Below are 20953 nucleotides of genomic sequence, written 5' to 3'. Positions count from 1 at the left end.
AAACAACTGACTGAAACATTTCTTAATTGCTTTGGGATTTTTAAAGTAAATATTACAGAGTCTGGTTAGCAATATAACAAGCCGCAAAAGCGTCCCTCTCATCAATCAAATGGTTTAATTTTTCCATCGTTTGGTTCGTCTTACATCTTTTATTCTTCGATTGCGTGTTTCCCCAGCAGACCCGTCGTCTACTGTCTGCTCCTGGGAGCGAAAGCCACAAGTGAGATGTCAACGCCCTTCCAGCACGTGGCCCATTCGAAATGGACGGACAAGGGGCCGCTTGAGAAGGGCGCTAATTAAATACATTGTCACGTTTATGGCCTCTGTGAGGTACTAAAAAAAAAGGGGCGCTAGGCAAATACAAGTCCTGTTTAACCGTTATCATCACTCCTGCAAGGAATGCCCATTAAAATGTCAACATTTGTGTGGGTCTGTGTTGGAAGCTTTATGTGTGTACGTCCCAGGATTTATTCCGTGGAATTCTTAAATCCTCTTAAATGTAAATGTAAATTGCGGCGCATAACAAGTCCCAAAATCCCACATCAAAAAGGGAGATAAACAAAATAACCAGAAATATTAACGTACTTGAAGGAAGTAAACGAGAACCTTTATGAAGATTTACGTGGCGAATTCTACGAGGGCTGCGTTTGTGCGTTTAAGTTATTGGTGGAAAAGCAATAAAACTTTCAGATATTATATCGAAAAGTAAGCGTCAATTGGCAACAACAAGGAGCATTGACATGAAATGTAACACTGCCAAAGGGGGTTAGACCCTCCTAGAGCGCCCACCAAATGGGTAGGAGGAGTCTAAAACGATTGCCGAGCTGCTATAAAAGTTCCGGCGACAAACGACATGCGCTTCATTCGCGTCCTGGATGCCAGCTAGCAAGCTTCCCATTGTGCTTCACAATTTCAAGCTGAGGACATCATGGCTGCGTCTATAGCATCTAAAGCATCCTCCTCGTGCCAATAAAGTTAAATCCAATAAAAATCAAAGTAATAGCTATGGAAAACCTATTTACCGAGTGCTAGTGCGTGCGCTTAGTGCCATGGGAATTGTAGCCAGCATATGTGCGCCTTCATTGAATTTTGCGGAAGTTATAAATAAATTGCAAACTAAAAGTGGAATACAAGCAACGCGAGTAGGAAATTTATGAACTAACAAAACGGCAAATGAACATCAAAAGTGGATTTTAAAGTGAAACTCGGCCACCGGAACCTGTTGAACAAAGTACGTGAAATTAGAGGAAAAGTATTGTGGGGTAAAATAGTTTTAAATAATAAGGGATATTCTTCTATAAGCAAGATTTACATGTACTACACACCAAAAAGAAAGCTATAGAAAGACTTACCCCAATGAGATCAATTTCATAGATATTTTTTATGGTTTGCAACATTTAGGATGGCATTACAGATGGCATGATTACTTCTGATAGACCCATATAAAATACAGAAAATAATAAAGGAACAATCGAAAAAGAAATGGCGAAAAAATGTAGCCACGTTGTTTTAGATTCTAAAGTGCTTTTATCTTGTTAATACATTTATTGGTCCATTCACTCAATTTTTTTCAGAAACATCAACCATGTATGGAATGCTGTACGAGAGTGTGCAGCACTACGTGCAGGAGGAGTACGGCGTGGACATTTGGCGGAAGGTGTGTCACATCATCGACTGCAAGCACAACAGCTTCAAGACCCACCAGATCTATCCGGACAAGCTGATGCCGGACATCGCCGAGGCCCTGTCCGCCTGCACGGGCGAGTCCTTCGACTTCTGCATGAATTTCTTTGGGCGCTGTTTTGTGCGGTTCTTCAGTAACTTCGGCTACGACAAGATGATCCGCTCCACAGGGCGATACTTCTGCGACTTCCTGCAGTCCATAGACAACATTCACTTGATTATGCGGTTCACCTATCCCAAGATGAAGTCGCCCAGCATGCAGTTGACCAACATGGATGACAACGGAGCTGTGATCCTGTACAGAAGCAGTCGCACTGGAATGTCCAAGTACCTGATTGGACAAATGACCGAGGTGGCCCGTGAGTTTTACGGCCTGGTGATCAAGGCTTACGTGATCGAGAGCCAGAATGACATCAGTGGAGGCACTGCTGGTCCCATTAAGCTCACGGAGGGTCCCCTAACCGTGATTGTGAAGTATCGTCTGGACTTCGATAACCGGGAGTACATGGCTAAGCGCGTTAATACGGAGGCCCATCCCTCGCAGCTGAAAATGCCCACTGTGAAACTGGATGTGTTCCTCGATCTTTTCCCCTTCACAATTGTGCTGAACCACGACATGAAGATTACGCATGCGGGTGAGAAGATCGTTGAGACCTGGATTATGCACAATCCCGGGGCCAATCCAAAGGGCTTCATTGGCACCCACGTAATGGACCTATTCCAATGCCGTCGTCCGAAGGACACTACCATCGACTGGGATACCCTAATCCAGATGAGAGCCGTGCTTTTTGAGTTCGAGTTGATTCGCACGGGTCACAACCGCGCTGCCTACGATGCCGTCTTGAACATGGACTTTGAGAACTACGACGAGATGGACCTAAACGAAGCCCAGACAATGGCGCTGGCCAAGGCCAAGGAGTTCAGTGAAACCCATCCGGTGGATGATGATGAAGCTGCGTTAGAGGATGAGATCGACCCTGCCACTGGGGAACGTCGATCCTCCCAGGGCTTGCGGTCCATCCTGTTGAAGGGTCAGATGTTCTACATCAAAGATGTGGACTCGCTAATCTTCCTTTGCAGTCCTCTAATCGAAAATCTGGATGAGCTGCACGGAATTGGTCTCTATCTGAACGATCTCAATCCGCATGGACTGAGTAGAGAGCTAGTTATGGCGGGATGGCAGCACTGCTCCAAGCTGGAGATCATGTTCGAGAAGGAGGAGCAGCGATCGGACGAGCTGGAAAAGTCGCTGGAATTGGCAGATTCGTGGAAACGGCAGGGCGATGAGCTACTGTACTCCATGATTCCACGGCCCATTGCCGAGAGAATGCGCCTAAGCCAGGAGCAGGTCTGCCAGAGTTTCGAGGAGGTGTCAGTCATCTTCCTCGAGGTGATGAACGTCTACGATGAAGGATTGAACAGCATTCAGGGAGCCATGCAGGCGGTGACCACCTTGAACAAAGTGTTTTCGGCACTGGACGAGGAGATCATTTCCCCATTTGTGTACAAAGTGGAGACCGTGGGCATGGTTTACATGGCTGTTTCGGGTGCTCCTGATGTGAATCCCCTTCACGCCGAGCACGCCTGCGACTTGGCCCTGAGGGTGATGAAGAAGTTCAAGGCTCACGACATGGGAGACGTGGCCATTCGAGTTGGCATCAATTCTGGACCTGTGGTGGCTGGAGTAGTGGGCCAAAAGGTTCCTCGTTACTGCCTGTTTGGGGACACCGTTAACACCGCCTCGCGAATGGAGAGCAGCAGTGATCCCTGGAAGATTCAGCTATCGAAGTACACCGGCGATAAAGTGCGTCAAGTGGGCTACAAAGTGGAGTCGCGCGGCACGGTCAAGGTCAAGGGCAAGGGCGAGATGGAGACCTACTGGCTGCTGGAGGGACCTGAGGACTAGGAATAGAAAAATATGAAATGTATCTATGTATGATTCACAATGATTTACCATGCACTAAAGGATTGTACGGCACCTGTGGCTTTTGTAATTTGTTGCAATAAAAGAGAATTTAGCTCTGCTTCATTGTGACATTGAGACGTTTGGGTGGGAAAGTATGAATAGTACCTATTTATTTATAATGTTGGAACAAACTTAATTTCTTTTATTACCACCTATCATAACAACAGTCTTATGAGCTCAAGTTCTTGAAATATCCTGCGTCCTGCCTCTTCAATTACTAACTTAATTTACCAGACGCCCCTGCCATTTGCCGCAGACAACCCTCATTTCGGAAAACCCATTTTTAATAACTTTTATGGGCGGTTTGCGTGTCACTTTGCACACCATCATCTGCAACCCACGAAGTACCATCGTAAGCCCAGCCAAGCATCTAGTAACGTCCGTTTTCCTGTTCCTTATATAAATTAAATTAAGACACTCTGCGTGTCCTTAGCTCAAACAGACATTTATTTCCGGTGCAATATAGACAACAACTACACAGGAAAAATACTCTCTAGCTATAAGTATGTAAATATTGCTTCGGTGCTGGGAGGTAACCACACTGACAGAAAATATCAAAAAAATTTTGTTCAATTAAACCATACTTATTAAAATCCGACGCTCCGTTTAATAGATATTCCTATACCAAGAATTTTTAAAAGAAAATGGCCCGGGGAAGTATTTTCTGGGTTCAATAATAGACATTTAAGAAAAGCTTATATCATTACTTTTGTGAGTTAAGGTGCGATCGTTACTAGTTTTTAGCTCGCTAGGAGGTGTTTTTGTTTGACAATTATTGTGGCAATAATTTACTTATTTTTTTGGGAGGCCAATGTACGCAAATATAATATTTTATTAAGCAACGCAAAGCGACAGTTCTGTAATTGATGACTTTTTGAGTGGCAGAAATAGCCCCTTCTTTTTTTCGACCAGGCATATTATCGTCCTTTCGGTGGAATAATGGTCTGTCCATAAAATTGTCAACGTTTATTTAAAAGACTTCCCGAAATCCGTTTCGGGTAAGTGGGGCAAAGGCTTTTTGTCCGATGCTGTGAAATCCCTTTTAAATTGCTTTAAAACAACACATCAAATATGTGCAGGACTCGGGCTATCAAATGTATGTACATCTGTTTGTATATATGTATGTATAAGTGCGTGAAAAAGGAAAAGCATTAAGCACAGAGCCACAAAACCATTCCTCCATCCGGGAAATGGCAAACGGGCAAAGCGAAAAACTCTGTTACAATGATACATTTGACAGGCGGTTTCCGAAACTTCAGGGCTTGGGATACACTTTTAAAGCACTCGAGTTTTTAATGATTATCAAAAATGGGTTAAAACTGTTCAGAGAATAAGAACGGAAATTTATATATTTTAAATTCAATATTGCTACGAACTGCATGACTGACAAACTTGGTCGTCAGTCTATTGCTAAGTGCTATTCAGCCCTGGTAAGGACCCAAAGGACAATACTTTGCCAGGACGCCGCACACACCGAATACATCGATGTGGGGGAGTGGGGCCATAAAAGGAAGTGAACGGGGAGAAAAATGACTCCTTCGGTTGTGTGTCAATGTTGATACTGCGTCGGAAGGAGAGAAAGTGGCAATTGTGGCAAAGAGCATTGACTGTCGATGTTTCTGGTCTGTAATAACACCGACGATGATGATGATGATGATCACGATGGTCAAACAGAGAAGTGCGTGTCGAGGCGCAGGCACGTAGGTCCAAAGTGGGCAATACAGTGGGAAACACAGCTCCAACTGCAACTTGGTTAGTGGGTGGGCTATAAAAGGCCTGACCGCCAAAGAGGCACGCTTCAGTCGACCGACATCGTCCCGGCTAAAAGGGAAAGCTCCACGGGAAGCCGACGGATGCGAAGGAGCCGACAGACTCACGAAGTTCGTCCGTCAGAGGAAATCATGAAGCAAAAGCAAATCAGGCAGCCAGAAGCCAAGCAAGCAGCGACAGGCGGCAAAACAAATTTAGTGTAACAATAGCAACTGCCGACGACGCAACACGGAGTCCGGAAAAGTGCGAGTTCGCCGTGGAGTGCGCGTATATACACCCGACTTTACGCATCCGGGGATGCTGTGCGTGTGCAGGCGTATATGCCTCCTTAAATTATAAATAAGCGACAGGCAAATGCCCCGTGGATAAAATTAAAACTCTTTCTGAGGCACAGACAAACGCGACTCCGATGCTGAAGAACCTAATGCAACTCAGCTAGGGGATTGTAACGAGGCGGAAAGCAATATAAGGTATGGGGGATTCCTGGGGCTATAATAAGCTAATTTCACGGTCTACTAATCAAAGAGATATATGGGGGAAACTGATGGGCCTTTCATACACCCGAGGAAGGCAGTTCGTCAAAGGATTGGGAAGCTATAAACCAGAGAGAGATACTACATCATTTGGATTAAATCTTGTAGTTAAAGTTACATTGGACTTGGCCAGAAGGCATATCATTATAACCCATTTAACCTAAGCATCCAATCCATTATTAATCCATTTATATAGCTACCATAAATTATGAGCATTATTAACTTAAGTACAAAGGACCAGAAGTTAAGCATTGCGCTTATCTTCCATTTGACAATGTAGATTCCCTGGCCATTAATCAAACGTTAGCATTTTCAAACAGCATTTTATCTACTTTTTACGACCTTGGGCTTCTCGGAAATTTGCATGTTTCTGCCAAAATTAAATACACCCAAGCTCGTGAAAGATGTTCGAGAATTTATGGCTCAGTTATTTAGTCTTTGTGGGAAAAATTGAAAAGCCGGCATTGCCACCAGCGAATTACCGGCAATAGGAAACGGAAATAAGTTAAGCACAATGAGCTATGTTCCTTTCGCCATGAACGTGACAGGCTTGAAGGACCTTGAGGAGAGTCTTCCCACCGCAGGATTCCCTGCGTGTGTCTGCCACATGAACTCAAATTAAACTGTCGGGGCAATAAATCAAATGAAACGAGGGAAAAGCAGACTTTCCTTGAGTGTTGCTGCCGGCTAGATAGGAGGATATCCTATGACGGCTTGAACATACATATGTCACCTTGCTTTGGTTACTATTTAAATAGATTTTAAATTGATGTCTCTAAAAATAGCAAGTAGATTTCACGGATCAAGCAACAGAACAATTATTAAACTGGTTTCATATTTCAGAATTTTCATATTTTGTACAGAATACAATTTAACGTTCACCTTAAACAGTTACTAAAAACCGCATTTGCTCAAGGCCTATTTCAGCAACATCCTAAGCCACAATCAATCACTTGAGTTACGAGTTTGTTGGCCTAATCCCCGACCCAAGGCAACGTAACTGCTCCAAATCCTCCGGGGTACGAACACAGTTTACCTAATTACCAGCTCTGAACGATGGAAAAACTTTGTCTGACCTCCACCCCTGATTATGTGACTGCCCACTTTGGTTCGTTACAGGAAAGCAATTTTGGGAAAGCAATTTGGACGATAGACAGGACTTCGCAGCACCAAGGACATTCACATCCTGCCCCACCATGTACGGAATGCTGTACGAGAGCGTGCAGCACTACATCCAGCAGGAGTACGGCATGGAGACCTGGCGCAAGGTCTGCCAGATAATCGACTGCAAGCACCAGAGCTTCAAGACGCACCAGATCTATCCGGACAAGCTGATGCCGGACTTTGCGGCTGCCCTGTCCGCCAGCACGGGCGAGTCCTTCGACTTCTGCATGAACTTCTTTGGGCGCTGTTTTGTGCGGTTCTTCAGCAACTTTGGCTACGACAAGATGATCCGCTCCACAGGGCGATACTTCTGCGACTTCCTGCAGTCCATCGACAACATCCACGTGCAGATGCGCTTCACGTATCCCAAGATGAAGTCGCCCAGCATGCAGTTGACCAACATGGATGACGATGGGGCTGTGATCCTGTATCGCAGCGGCCGAACTGGCATGTCCAAGTACCTGATTGGCCAGATGACAGAGGTGGCAAAGGAGTTCTACGGCCTGGACATGACTGCCTACGTCCTGGAGAGCCAAAATGACATCTGCGGCGGCACAGCCGGTCCCATCAAGCTTACGGAGGGTCCTCTGACCGTAATTGTCAAGTATCGGTTGGACTTTGATAATCGCGATTACATGGCCAAGCGGGTCAATGTCATCGCACATCCTTCCCAGCTCAAGATGCCGTCGGTGGATCTGAATGTGTTCCTCGAGCTGTTTCCCTTCACCATTGTGCTGGATCACGACATGAAAATCACACTTGCGGGCGAGAAGATTGTCGAGACGTGGATTCTGCACAATCCTGGGGTGAACCCAAAGACCTTTATTGGCAGCCACATATTGGATCGGTTCAAGTGCCGCCGTCCCAAGGACACTCAAATCCAATGGCAGACCATTTTGCAGATGCGAACCGTCCTCTTTGAGTTCGAGCTCATTCGCACGGGTCACAACCGTGCCGCCTATGATGCGGCCTTGAACTTTGACTTCGAAAACTTTGATGAAGCCAGCAGCCTGAACGAGGCGCAGGCCATGGCCTTGGCCAGTGCCAAGGAGTTCAGTGCGGAGAACGCCAAGGAAGAGGCAGCTGGCGCAGGCAGCTCCAAGGACGAAATAGATCCCGCAACGGGACAGAGACGCCATTCGGTGGGACTCCGATCCATCTTGCTGAAGGGTCAGATGTTCTACATCAAAGATGTGGACTCGCTGATCTTCCTGTGCAGTCCTCTAATCGAAAATCTGGATGAGCTGCACGGAATTGGTCTCTATCTGAACGATCTCAATCCGCATGGACTGAGTAGAGAGCTAGTTATGGCGGGATGGCAGCACTGCTCCAAGCTGGAGATCATGTTCGAGAAGGAGGAGCAGCGATCGGACGAGCTGGAAAAGTCGCTTGAACTGGCAGATTCGTGGAAACGGCAGGGCGATGAGCTCCTGTACTCCATGATTCCGCGGCCCATTGCCGAGCGAATGCGGAAGAGCGAGGAGCACGTGTGTCAGAGTTTCGAAGAGGTGTCCGTCATTTTCATCGAGGTGCTCAATGTCTATGACAGTGGATCCAACAACATCCAGGATGCCATGCAGGCGGTGACCACCTTGAATAAAGTGTTTTCGGCATTGGATGAGGAGATCATTTCCCCATTTGTGTACAAAGTGGAGACCGTGGGTATGGTTTACATGGCTGTTTCGGGGGCTCCAGATGTGAATCCCTTGCACGCCGAGCACGCCTGCGACTTGGCCTTGAGGGTGATGACGAAGGTCAAGGCCCATGCCCTTCCCGGAGTGGCCATACGGGTGGGCATCAACTCGGGACCCGTGGTTGCAGGAGTGGTTGGAATGAAGGTTCCTCGATACTGCCTCTTTGGAGACACCGTAAACACCGCCTCGCGAATGGAAAGCAGCAGTGATCCCTGGATGATCCAGCTATCCAATTACACTGCGCTGAAGGTGAGGAAGGTGGGCTACAAGGTGGAAGCGCGGGGCTTTGTCAAGGTCAAGGGCAAGGGCGAGATGGAGACCTACTGGCTGCTGGAGGGACCAGAGTAGTACTGAAGAATTGATTGTGTTTAGTAAACCACAATTTGTACAATATATAACAAGGCGGAAAACCACCGCTGGGGTATACAAATATAAAAACCATATTTTGAGAATCAAAATCTTGTAACCTTTTGGAAAAAATCAGGTTTAAAAAAGTTATGTCAAAAGAGTCTTTTCGACTTCTTGGTAAAAGTGAACGAATACCTTATTACCTACATATATGATAAAAGTGGATCAATAAAAAATATATAAATACGTGGCACATTGAATACTGAAAACATTGTTTACGTTTACATGGGAGTGGGGCGACACCGATCTGCGATCCTGACCAGAAGTATTACGAAAATGTCCCTTTTAATACCGATGAGCGCTAAGTAATCTATGCAATCGAAATCGGTTCCCGCCTTTTTGTTTTTACCAGCTGTTCGATTTGTTAATTCGGAAGACCATTTTCAAGTTTATGAGTTTCAGGATGCTAAGCTTCAATTTAATCGTGGCAGTTTGCGAGAATTTCGGGATCGGCATCAATGGCAATCTCCCGTGGCGCATTAGGTGAGTTGGCAATAAAGGTTACACCGCAGCTATAGGTTCCATACCCGCAGATCCGAGCTGAAGTACTTCAGCCGCACCACCAAGCGAACCAGCGATCCTAGCAAGCACAATGCAGTTGTGATGGGCAGGAAAACCTACTTCGGAGTGCCGGAAAACAAGAGACCTCTTCCCGATCGGCTGAACATAGTGCTGAGCACCACACTCCAGGAAAACGAATTGCCCAAAGGAGTACTGTTGTGTCGCAATCTCGAGGCGGCCATGAAAGCGCTCGAGGGCAAGAACGAGGTGGAGAACATTTGGATTGTGGGCGGTAGTGGCGTCTACGAGGAAGCCATGGCCTCGACAAGATGTCACCGGCTGTACATCACCAAAATCCACCAGAAGTTCGAATGCGACACCTTCTTTCCCGCGATCCCGGACAGCTTCCGTGAGGTTGCGCCCGATTTGGACACGCCAATCGGTCTCCAGGAGGAGAATGGCATCAAATTCGAGTACAAGGTCTTGGAGAAACAGTGAAAATAAAATAATCAACTAATTTATTTGCCTTGCACATCTTCGACTCCCTTGGCCGCCAGCATCAGCTCGTATAGTTGGACTACCTGGTCATCCTTCAGCATTTCCACGGTCGTCGGGTCAATCTCTTCGCCCAAATCCCCCTTGGGCTTGCCCCGAATTCCCAGTTGTTGGGTGATTGTGGACGCATATCGCTGCAATGGAGGATTTGCTTAGAAGGGCGCCTCTTTGTTTATTACGTAAAACTTACGGCCCACTCTGTCATAAATAGCTGTGCCTCCATGGGATTGCACTTGAGGTGTCGCCGGAACTCGTCCCGCACATAGTTGTCGCCCAGAGCACGCAGTTCCGCTGGAAGACCTACGGAGTGCAGAAGACTCGTTTAAAATGTATGCAATTTATGGTAATGGGGCATCTTTCATCTCACCTCTGTGCAGGCGGAGGATCGTTTTGTACAGCAGGCGGACGCGCTGCGGGTGGGTCAGTTGGCTCATCAAAATTCTTGACATCCTGAGTTTATTTCATAAATAACATTCTAATACTATATTTCTTAGCAGCTGACTAAAAAATAATTGAGCAAATAACAACTGTTTTGAGGCAGCCAGTGTTGGCTAACTTCGAATTAAGGCTCGATTTGAGTTGACAGGTGGCAACGTATCAAATGCTTGGCGCGCATTTGAATACTATTTTTATCTCACTGTAAAACCTATGAAGCTCAGTCGCGAAAATAATAAAAATGTATGAGGAATGAAGTCGCTATGCATTTCTAAGCGTTTTCAAGAATTAGAAACGTGCAAAGTGGTCTTTTTACATAATGATTTATTTGTGGCATGTTTGTATATATGTATATAATCACATGTGCAGTGTAGGTTCTATCTGTCGTGGATTCATCCCTTGGGGCTAAATTATAAATTAAAGAACATCTCGGATGGAAAGTGTGCTCTACATCAGAAAACAAACCAATAAATGACATACACGCACGCTCTGCACCAGCTTTGGCTAACTATTGCACGCCTTTCTCTCAATACTATACGCCTAATTACACCAAGCACCAAACGGAAGGTGGCGGAGGGGTACACAACATTGTTGTCATCGTCGTCGTTTTGAACAGAAGAACGTTTTAACAATCAAGTTTACTAGTTTTGTTATTGCGGCGCGGCAGCAGCGGGCGCCGCTGGATTCGCTGGCTCTTCATCCTGTCCGTCATCTGCATTCTCTTCGGGCAGCAGGGGCTGACCTTCGCCGCCCCAGGGAAACCCGCCAGGACGATCCTCGGCAGCCGCCTGGAAGTTGCGTTCGATGTGCTCATTGAAGAGACGTTTCCTAGGGACAAAGAGTAGTTATTAAAAGAGTTATACTCCATTTCGAAGTGAACTTACAAGAAGTAGGGGGTTTTGATCAGTCTGTAGCCGTTGGACAGTGTGGGATAGACGTCCTCCAGCACGTAGTAGATATGGCCAACACCCATGCCGATGACATCTACCCACACGGTGTTTCCTAGGATCATGGAGCAGCAGAGTAGAACCCATGGCAGGTAGGGCGCCTGGAAGTTAAGCACCCCGAAGAAGTTCATGGGCACCAGTGGATTGCGACGTGACCACACATAGACCAGCATTAATGTGAAGGCTTGGCCCAGGAACAACAGGTTGACGAAGATTCCGAAGAAGGTCATCAGCACGCCGCCAAAGATAAACATCATGACAAAGTCAGAGCTGCGTCCGCGGAAAGAGCCGTCCTCCAACATGCGGCAATAGCGATATGTAAACACCATATTGAAAAAGAAGCTTATGCCTATGGTGCCAAAGTACAGGAATGTGGTGGCCAGGCGCCAGATCTGGAACTTGCGCACAATCAGCGTGGGATTGAAGTATAGCTGCAGCGGCGACACCAGGTCCAGATGCTAGAAAGTTGGCAAATTATAATCGACGATAATACACGTACACGTCATCCGCGATTAAGAACGCGATCCGGGATGCACTTACCACCGCCAAGGTGGTCAGCACGCACACCGTGGTGTAGGCTCGTGTGACCACCGGGATCTCCAGGTAGAACTGCCGCAGGGCATTCATGGCGGCTCCTCCTCCAACGTTGACAAGTGGATTGGGGTCGTATCCTTTGGACTCTTCGCTACTTCACTGTTTATTCACCCACATCCAGAAGCGGTCAAGCGGTTTTCGGTAGTCGCTTCGCCGGATTCTTTGTACTCCAGGATTTAGACGTGTTAATGGATTGGGAATAGCGCTCGGGCCGATGGGAAAATAAATGGAACGCTAGTTTTTATTTTTATGAACAAGGTTAGAGGTGGGCAAATTACTAGTGACACTGGCGCCAGCTATCGATAAGTCTAGGTCGTGACACGATGCTCTTAAATTGAATTTAATTAAACTTTATGCTTAAAAGAATCAAGAACAGATCAAGATTGTGCCTGTTTGCGTTCATTACAATGACAACTCTTGGACCTTTCTAAAAGTGCATTATTAAGCTGGAGCTTAACTCTAATCACATCCCAATGGTGTGGTTACCATATCCGTACGTCTAATTATATTTATGAGCTTAAAGCCAATTGCTTGTCGTTCTTCAGCGAATATAAAAGCTGGGAGTCTCCCAGGAGCTTAAGGACATCTGAAACCGATGGCCCAGGTTCGTTTTCCCGCATATGAAAGTAGCATTAAGTGTACTCCGTGTTTTTTTTTTACATGATTTTGCACATTAGTTTACATTTATTTAAGCACATTAGAGTGAATCGACTAAGATACTTAACACCTTAGTTATCGTATTTGCAAAGATGTTGGTCATTCTTTCTGAATTTCTTGAATTGTTTTAATGCTCAGAACGCTCATTGTTTGCACGACATAGAAACTCCAATAAGTAGACTACTCTTAAGAAAGCATATTTTATCCACACTTACATATGTTGATTTAGGAATACGAACAATACAAATTTTAATTGCAAATGAAACGCATAATTGAGGTCTTTGGCAATTGGACATTTTGTAATTAAACAGCCATGTATTTTGTTGTACAAAAACGATTGTGAATGGATGTTTGTACACGTTTTCAGGTTCCATTTATTAACAACATCCATGCAATGGTTTCTATCCCTACGAATTTGACTCACTGTTAGCAAAACACCGAATCAATTACAACAGCAATAATGAGATTACAACATATAACAACAACATTCATTGCTCAGCCAGTTTGGCCAGCAGCTCCTCCACAACATCGACATTGCGCACAGAGATTATACCACCTGCATTTCGCTTCCAATCGGCATCAGCTTCAGCATCCTCAATCAGGTACTTTAGTGGTACTGCTCTCTGCTCCGCCACACTGGCGGTATAATCCAGTACATCTCCGCCGAGGGCACGGAGAATGGCTTGGGGAGCACAAGTGTCCCACTTGAAGGTGGACCCTTTGCTAAGCAGATACACGTCAACCTCGTGGGTAATCACCTTCAAGGCCTTATGCCCAGCACCAGCAGAAAATGCAAACTCGTAGCCCAGGTCGAGGAAACGCTGAAGGATGTCGGACTGCTCCGAGCTGGAGAAGATGCCCAAACGACGGTTCTCATCGCGCGCCTCGAAATCGCAGTTGTGTGCCCTTAGCGTGGGCAGGCAAACGCCCCAGAACATCGAGGAGCTGTACACGTTCTCCTCCAGCTTCTCCCCGAAGGGCTGCGCCATCACTCCGATCACCGGCACTCCGGTGTCCCGTTCGTAGACGCCAATCAGCACGGTGACGCAGTCCAGTCCGGTGGACGTGATGCCGGGGAAGTCGGTGAACATGGTGTCCCCCGAAATGTACTCAGCGGTAGCGTCTGCAAGATACAAATATTTTGATTTCCGGTGAGTCAGAAAAAAGTATAAATAATTGAGATTAAAGAACGAAATAGTGTATTAGCTCGTCGGTTTGGTGCTCCTTCTGATGGTGATATCACTTCTAGGGAATACACACATAAACAAACAACATCTAGAAATGCGTTCGAGAATTACTCATACGGTTCTCATTGGATGTAAAAATATAATAAATTATAATCCCAATGGGAAGATGGAGTGGGCAGATCTACTTCATCCGACAAACGAATGCAAAGCTATGCGCTGCGTAATTTTGAAAAGTAACATATCCTGTGGGAAACTATAAAAATAGTTGTGGAAGCTACGAACCAATGGGATCGATCCAGATGCCCAAGTTGGCGTAATCCAGTTCATCCGGCAGGTGGGCAATCTCGCCCAGCTTTTCGCTGCTGAAGCTGACATCCCGATGGACTTCTGTGGCCAGGGCGCTGGCAGCACCCTCGTGCCCGCTAAGGACAGCCTGCAGACAGGAGGTGGTGTCCTCCTCAGTCGCACCCACTGCAATGGTGACGCTCTCGCCCAGTTTGTTGGTGAAATTGGGCGATTCCTCGCCCAGGATGGCATCCTGCATGGCGGGAAAGAGCGCTGCCACCTCGTGCTTGATCGTCTCCTGTATGAGGACATCGGCCAGGGTCTTGAAGTCGTGCTCGAACCGCTCGTTGGCCTCCGCTCCGCTCTTCTCCTGCACCAGCAATTTCAGGAGCTCCTCGTTGGAGCGACATGTCCTGGCTATGTTGGCCGCCTTCTCCGCACAATTGATCAGTACGCGCAGCAGACTCGCCTGCTCTTCGCCGCTCATCCTGTTCCTGTTCCTCCTGCTTCGCTGCTTTCTGTGGCCTATTTGGGTTCCATTTCCACACTTTTATGGCTTTTCCTTCTTCTCCAGCTGCGAATTTTTGTGTGGGCTTCTTTGGTTCAGTATGTTTTTCGCTGCGAATACCAAAACAGCTCGCTGGAGCCAGTGGAAAGCTTTTCGGCTGGCCACACTGCTGGAAATACTACATACTGGAAATGAGAAATACTGAACTACGCGCGTAGTTCAAATATTTAAAGTACAATTTTTATTTTATTTTTACCATTATAGTTGTATATAAAACTTAAAGTATCATAACAATACACCAACTAGTTTTTGTTTTTTCCGCAAGTCAACAAAATTACTTTAGCAATGTAGTACATACTGAATGAATTACCAATTACAAAGCTTTTTTGGTGAACGCCCCAAATAATTGTAATAAGGTTAATTCGGACCATCCCCTAATTACGGCCGAAGGACTTCGAGTTCTAGCTCTTGGAGCAGCTTACACATCTTCATTGGAGCCATTTTAATTGGCAATTAAAAATTACGCACTCGCCGCCCCTCGGGAATCTCTGGGCAGCCGAGCATCATAATCATGGCCAGAAGGGAGGAGCCGAAGGCCATGACTTTTCGAGGGCTTTGTTCCAGCTGCGACTGCCGCATAATTTGCACCCGATCTTATCAGCGAGCACTGCTAATGATTCGCATTAATGATGCTGGCCTACATGGCCCACTGCTGCTCCCAATCCTCTCCAGTCTCTAGTATACAGTCTCCAGTCCTCGTTCTTTGGCTTGCCTTTTGCTTTCTGGCTCACGCACTTTGGCATCTTTTGAAATGGGACCATCAATCAGTTTGTGGTACTCGCCGTTGCATCCCATTCGCTGCTCTTCCCTGCGCTGCTGCATTTGCATATAAATTGCTGCTAATGTCGCGCTATCAAAGTGACTGCATCAATGTGGCATTCCTGCTATGCCTGGGCCATTCCCTGTTCCTTAACTCGGCCTTCCTGCACTCGCACAAATTTACTAGTTCCTTTCACATCAATTTATAATCTTGGAATATGGATATGTTTCCACTTTAAATAAGTCTGTTTTTGAATTCTTAACTTATTAGCTGTATATTTATTATATATTGGAGAAAACTTAATTGTTTCTTTTAATTTAATTGCAAATTTTATTATTTATAAGAAAGTAGGGAGAGTATTTTCCAATTTCAATAGAGGCAGCATTGCTAGTATGTGAAATTGAATCAATATTTAAAGGAAAAGCTCATACACCTTATGGAGTAAAATATTATTGAAATATTTCCTTGGCCATAGAGGAATTTCAAATACGTAAGCCCCCTTTTCCGGAGTGTTCGAGTCCTCCCTCAGGCTGCAGGAGCTCCTCTTCGGTCCGTCGGAACGCTGGGCTTATGCTAATTTTTTCCCAGGCCTCGCAGGCCATTGATGTTTGGATAACGTTGACTTGATGACTTTGCATAATTTAGGCTGCAGCCGCAGCGGCATTTTGGCTGCTTTGGGTTAATTTTTCACTCAACCACGTTTACCATTTTAATGTGTTAATATTCATGGAGAAACAGCACCAGTCGGCCAACAATAACAATCTTGGCCGCTTGCGACTGGTGACGTTTCAATTTGGCCGTTGCGTGATCTCTGGCCAAACGATTTTTCAAACAGCCCCCGAACTGGTGGGCATTTATCAGCAGCTCCACCGAAGGCATTTGTCATCCCCCTTTTTACAGTGCGGTACATGCGTATCATGTTGCCAAGTCTTAAGGTAAATTTTGTCCTTACGTACAAAGAAATAACATACAGTAATATATCAATATTTTACATATTTACCATTGGGCTGGCATTTCGTATGTATGTCAAGTTTGTGTTTCGAGTCTTTTGATGGACATTAGTTAGATTGTTTAAGTCAGCGGTTACTCTTTGTTTGCGCCCCTTTCACATTTAACAGCCTTTTAATTAATCGCCCGAGTTGAACAAATTCTTAATGAGTCTTTAATTAATCGCCACAGCGAAATGTTCGACGCTCTCGAAACACGAGAACATTTACATATTATTGTGACTTGATTTCTGTGATGGCCCCCCCCACCAAATCAGTCCCTCTCCCTCTCCCTCTGCCACCCGCCAGGTGCCCCGTCTCCCTCGCACCGTCGAAAGGCTCCACCCCTGAGGTGTTAAAAACGAGTTTTGAACGCTTCCAAAAATTAGTTGGCTCTTTTGTGCGCTGCTGGGCTGTTCAGCTGATTGTCTTGGATGTTTTATTAATACGAAATGCCACAACAAGCTCGACAAATGTCGAATGGCTGGTATTAAGTTATGCGTGTGCGCTTCATTAGTTAGTCTAGCGGTTTATACCATTTAATGGGGGAGTGGGGGTAGAACGACTTAGCCGTTTATAAAGCCATCGTTATGGCCAGTCGAGTGCAACGGGGCGTATACGCGTTGTGGCCTTTCAATTGGCTCAATTGGCAGCGCCCACTCACTCGCGTATTCTGGCCATTCTAGCCATATTCTTCGACTTTTGGCCATCTTCTGGGTGCCAGCCTGCAGCCACAAAACTGGATTGGATCCGAAATAATTTCACTCCACTGCAACTCCACTCCACTCCGCTCCACTGCAACTCCTTCCGAGTTTTTTCGGACCTGTCGATGCGGTTTAATTTATGCGCTTCAAGGTGTTTGCCTGTTTACGCTCATTGGCAGCTCACTTCCTCGTTTTTCCAGCGGTTCGGGCTTTGAGTAATTGGCTTGTGGGGGAAAATCTCATTCATATTTGCATTGGCCACTTAATTGTTTACATTTGGCCAAGCATGCGAAGGGAGTGGCTCCCAGATGACCAATTATACACCGTATCCCGCGGGCAAATGTAGATCTATGCGAATGCTATTGAACCGGCATTAATCTGCGGAAGGCCATTGTAGAAATAATGGTGAAAGCGATTGGGCAGGGGAAAATGGCAAAAGATAATTAATTTCGAAAGCGTTTTGCAAATGGAGTATAATCTATTTTTGGCTTACACAAGTGCGCAAATTTCATGCTTTATTGATAGGTAACTATTATTGTATAGTTTGTAAATGATTTTAATGTCTTTTGAAAATAGTTACTCAGAGAAAGATTATGCAGCCCAAAACTACACCATTCAACCATAGAGGATACCCATGAACCCGTGTACCCAGGTGTCTCCACAGAAGCCGATCCGCTGATCCAACGGCCAGCACAAGAGAATCGGCTCCTGCCACCGCATGTGTCCCATTGTGATCGTGTTCGGATTGGGTCCCACTTTTGACCGCCGATCCGTACAAGAGCGGAAGCGTGAAGTTCGCAAAAACATGGGCCAATAATACAGATACAGATTCAATAACAAACACAAATACAAATCTGTTTGGCCAGTGCCCGGACGAGTTGGCTATAAATTTTATGCATTTTGCGCATAGTTTGCCATTTTGCCACTTTAACATTATTGTTATGATGATAAGCGAGCCACAGAGTCGGAGGCATGGGGCAGGAACTAAAAAAAGGTGAAAAAACACAAATGCAGTCTGGCCCAGGGAGAGATGTCTTCAGACCCTGGTCTTCTGGTCAAGAGTCCTCTGCACCCTCGGTCCCGCCTCTTTTAGCGTCCCTGTGTCCAACTGTCTGGCCAAAGCGCATCCTGCCTTCAGCACCGGGAATAAAAGGGGGATTTCCACATAAACAGCATTTTCAAAGAAGTTGCACAGAAAATGGAACTATAAATTGTAACTAAAATAAACATATGCATTACTTTACTCCATTAGAAAACAGTAAACATGTTTATGGAATTAAGAGCTTAATATTTGGTTAAAAATGTTTTGCAAGTTTATGGAGCAAGTTTAGTCAGCAAACCCTGCGATTTTTTCCGAGTGTCTTGTGGTCCGTCTGGAGCTGTTTGCTGATCCCCAATGCGATCGCCGTCTTGTTTGGCTTTCCTCCGTATTTAAAACCATTTCATTTTCTGGGGGCCAAAGTGTGAATATAATTTAATGTGTACGAGTGAGTCGCAGTCCTGCAGTTTGCAGTTTGCAGTTTGCAGTTTGCAGTTTGCCTTCCCAACTGGCTATCTTTGTATCTTTTCTGGATGCGAGGCGATTTTCAATATCGCAGCTTGTCCCTGCTGCAGAGCGATTATTTATTGTGCTTGATTGGTTTTCAAGTGATCATAAAGTAAGTGATCGTTGGCGCTGTCCGCTGGCATAGAGTGGCCCCATCTCTGGCGTTAATATGTAGATTTGGAGGCGTAGATTTATGTCCCGCGGAGCGCAGAGGGAGTGATGGAGCGATGTCGGGCTTGGGATTAACCCCTTTGAGTGGGCGATCGGAGTAATGCGTTTTGGAGACGGCTTCATCTGCTTGGAATCCAGGATCCATCTCCGTGGTCATCTGCATCCTGCTCGAACTCCCGCAAGTGGCCTCCAACATTTAACATTTAATTGACATTGATGATTGCCCCACTGGACAACTCCGAGAACACGTTCCCAGGTAGAGACGGACTCGCACTGAGTGTGCCCGGCATACGAAAACTACCAGGGAATTATTAATTTTCATATCGCAGCTGAGCTATTCGCATACTTCAGCTGTGCTCGCCATCAACGTGGACTCGACATGGACATGAAGAAGACGTACGAAATAAATTCTGCGGCACTTGCAGACAGCCAGCAGACAAGGCCATGGGTGTGCACAGCAGCGGACGAGAGTTTAGGACGATAGTTCGTAGTAGGAGCCAAAAGATTGCAGTTAGACTTACGTAAGCCAACAAAGGTAACAAAAAACTATTATTGTCACAAGACGCCTATCATATACCCAATACACATCTAAATAGTTTATAAACAAACTTCCTTTAACATATTCCTACCAGAGCTTCTACCATGTCCGCACTTTATTTGAACCTCAGCAAGTGCATTACTTAGCTGCTCAATCGCTGGCAAATAGTCTTTGGGGGGATTTCTCTTTCTCGCAAGGAAATATTGCGTTGCTGGGCGCAATCATTCAAAGTTTCTCTATTGGGTTAAAAGAGTTAAGTGTCTGAATTCAACACCAACTCATTGGTGCTGGCTTTCGGCTGGATTTGGTTTGGTTTTCCGCTCAGCTTGGCTTTCTTCACGCCGTTGTTGGTTGTGTGTTTTGTTTTCGCTTCTTTAAATGAACGTTATTAAGCAGATCTTTATCGCCGAGTGATTTATTCATTAAAAAAACATTTATTAGCTAGAAACAAGGCGGCGTGTGTGCGTGTATCCAGCCCAACTCACACCCCAATCGCCCATATTCACATTCACATATACTCGTACATTCACATTCACATTTGTCCATATGGCCTGGTTCGCCTCGCCGCCTCATTTGTGCCGCATTAAAATGCAAAAGCGCGTTTGTTCCTGGAAAAACTGCAAAGCCCCTCTGCGTTTTTGTTTCTTTCTTTATGAAATTGCGGGTGTGGACTCCACTGCCGGCTGCTGAGGCGTGCGGCTTGTTTTATGAACTTGCATATTTTCACTATTTTCCTCGCTTCTGTTCCACGGTGTTTGCGCGTGCGTTTTAATCACTTAATTAGAGAGCCACTTAATTGACTTGGGCTCTTGCGAATTATGCAAACAATCGATGTGCGATTTGCAATGTGCGAGTGTTGCAGGAAATGAGTGGTGGTCGGGTGGTCGAGTTCGTGTCTTAAGTCTTTTGTTCAGCGGTGCCTTGCAGGGAAGTTGAAAGGTGGAGTTTCCCCAATACGGAAAGCAAATGTTGATTATAAGCTATCTATATAACTTTTGTCATTCAAATCATGGAACACTAATATTAATGCGACATATTTTATAGGAGCAGTTTGAAAAAAGTTTAGTTGAGATAAGAGCGGCATGCCATTTTCCTGGCTGCACACCTATCATAATATAGGTGTGATTTTATTTCCTAGTTAAGCTCATCTGGCCACAGCTTAACGGATTTTGATTGCCCTCCCATGTTCCCGTTTAACCCGTTCTCGTGGAGCACAATTAGCGAACGGAGCCATTCATTAGCCCCAATGCCTTTCCTCCTGAAAAACCTGTTGATGAACTCAACCTGATGGCATTGCCCGA

The 20953-nt window shown here is 45.7% G+C and overlaps 6 protein-coding genes and 1 long non-coding RNA gene across 7 annotated transcripts; 3 read left to right on the top strand and 4 right to left on the bottom strand.

Annotated features, from left to right (window-relative positions):
* The first annotated feature begins 1076 nt into the window (after positions 1–1076).
* Positions 1077–3626, top strand: LOC120452321 (soluble guanylate cyclase 89Da). Its single transcript, XM_039636475.2, has 2 exons — positions 1077–1231; positions 1575–3626. Exon 2 carries the CDS (start codon positions 1586–1588, stop codon positions 3587–3589), a length of 2004 nt encoding a protein of 667 aa, XP_039492409.1. The 5' UTR covers positions 1077–1231; positions 1575–1585; the 3' UTR covers positions 3590–3626.
* Positions 3449–5993, bottom strand: LOC120452325. The gene is made up of 3 exons (XR_005616452.2): positions 4234–5993; positions 3638–4190; positions 3449–3585 (listed from the first exon to the last, which is right to left on the bottom strand). It is a non-coding gene; the product is annotated as an uncharacterized LOC120452325 (long non-coding RNA).
* Positions 5994–6013: 20 nt separating this feature from the next.
* LOC120452320 (soluble guanylate cyclase 89Db) lies at positions 6014–9384 on the top strand. The gene is made up of 2 exons (XM_039636474.1): positions 6014–6971; positions 7072–9384. The coding sequence occupies exon 2, from the start codon at positions 7149–7151 to the stop codon at positions 9156–9158; it is 2010 nt and encodes a 669-aa protein (XP_039492408.1). The 5' UTR covers positions 6014–6971; positions 7072–7148; the 3' UTR covers positions 9159–9384.
* Positions 9385–9565: 181 nt separating this feature from the next.
* LOC120452322 (dihydrofolate reductase) lies at positions 9566–10240 on the top strand. Its single transcript, XM_039636476.1, has 2 exons — positions 9566–9701; positions 9752–10240. The coding sequence occupies exons 1-2, from the start codon at positions 9610–9612 to the stop codon at positions 10215–10217; spliced, it is 558 nt and encodes a 185-aa protein (XP_039492410.1). The 5' UTR covers positions 9566–9609; the 3' UTR covers positions 10218–10240.
* On the bottom strand, positions 10221–10821 carry LOC120452324 (succinate dehydrogenase assembly factor 3, mitochondrial). Its single transcript, XM_039636477.2, has 3 exons — positions 10642–10821; positions 10465–10574; positions 10221–10408 (listed from the first exon to the last, which is right to left on the bottom strand). Exons 1-3 carry the CDS (start codon positions 10721–10723, stop codon positions 10238–10240), a joined length of 363 nt encoding a protein of 120 aa, XP_039492411.1. The 5' UTR covers positions 10724–10821; the 3' UTR covers positions 10221–10237.
* A 192-nt stretch (positions 10822–11013) lies between these two features.
* On the bottom strand, positions 11014–12520 carry LOC120453486 (derlin-2). Its single transcript, XM_039638220.1, has 3 exons — positions 12197–12520; positions 11594–12114; positions 11014–11537 (listed from the first exon to the last, which is right to left on the bottom strand). Exons 1-3 carry the CDS (start codon positions 12281–12283, stop codon positions 11360–11362), a joined length of 786 nt encoding a protein of 261 aa, XP_039494154.1. The 5' UTR covers positions 12284–12520; the 3' UTR covers positions 11014–11359.
* Positions 12521–13179: 659 nt separating this feature from the next.
* On the bottom strand, positions 13180–14997 carry LOC120453257 (inositol polyphosphate 1-phosphatase). The gene is made up of 2 exons (XM_039637878.1): positions 14377–14997; positions 13180–14030 (listed from the first exon to the last, which is right to left on the bottom strand). The coding sequence occupies exons 1-2, from the start codon at positions 14864–14866 to the stop codon at positions 13396–13398; spliced, it is 1125 nt and encodes a 374-aa protein (XP_039493812.1). The 5' UTR covers positions 14867–14997; the 3' UTR covers positions 13180–13395.
* Positions 14998–20953: the final 5956 nt, after the last annotated feature.

Source organism: Drosophila santomea, chromosome 3R (assembly GCF_016746245.2).
Source record: "Drosophila santomea strain STO CAGO 1482 chromosome 3R, Prin_Dsan_1.1, whole genome shotgun sequence".
Taxonomy (NCBI): domain Eukaryota; kingdom Metazoa; phylum Arthropoda; class Insecta; order Diptera; family Drosophilidae; genus Drosophila; species Drosophila santomea.
This window is presented reverse-complemented; position numbering and strand designations above follow the sequence as displayed.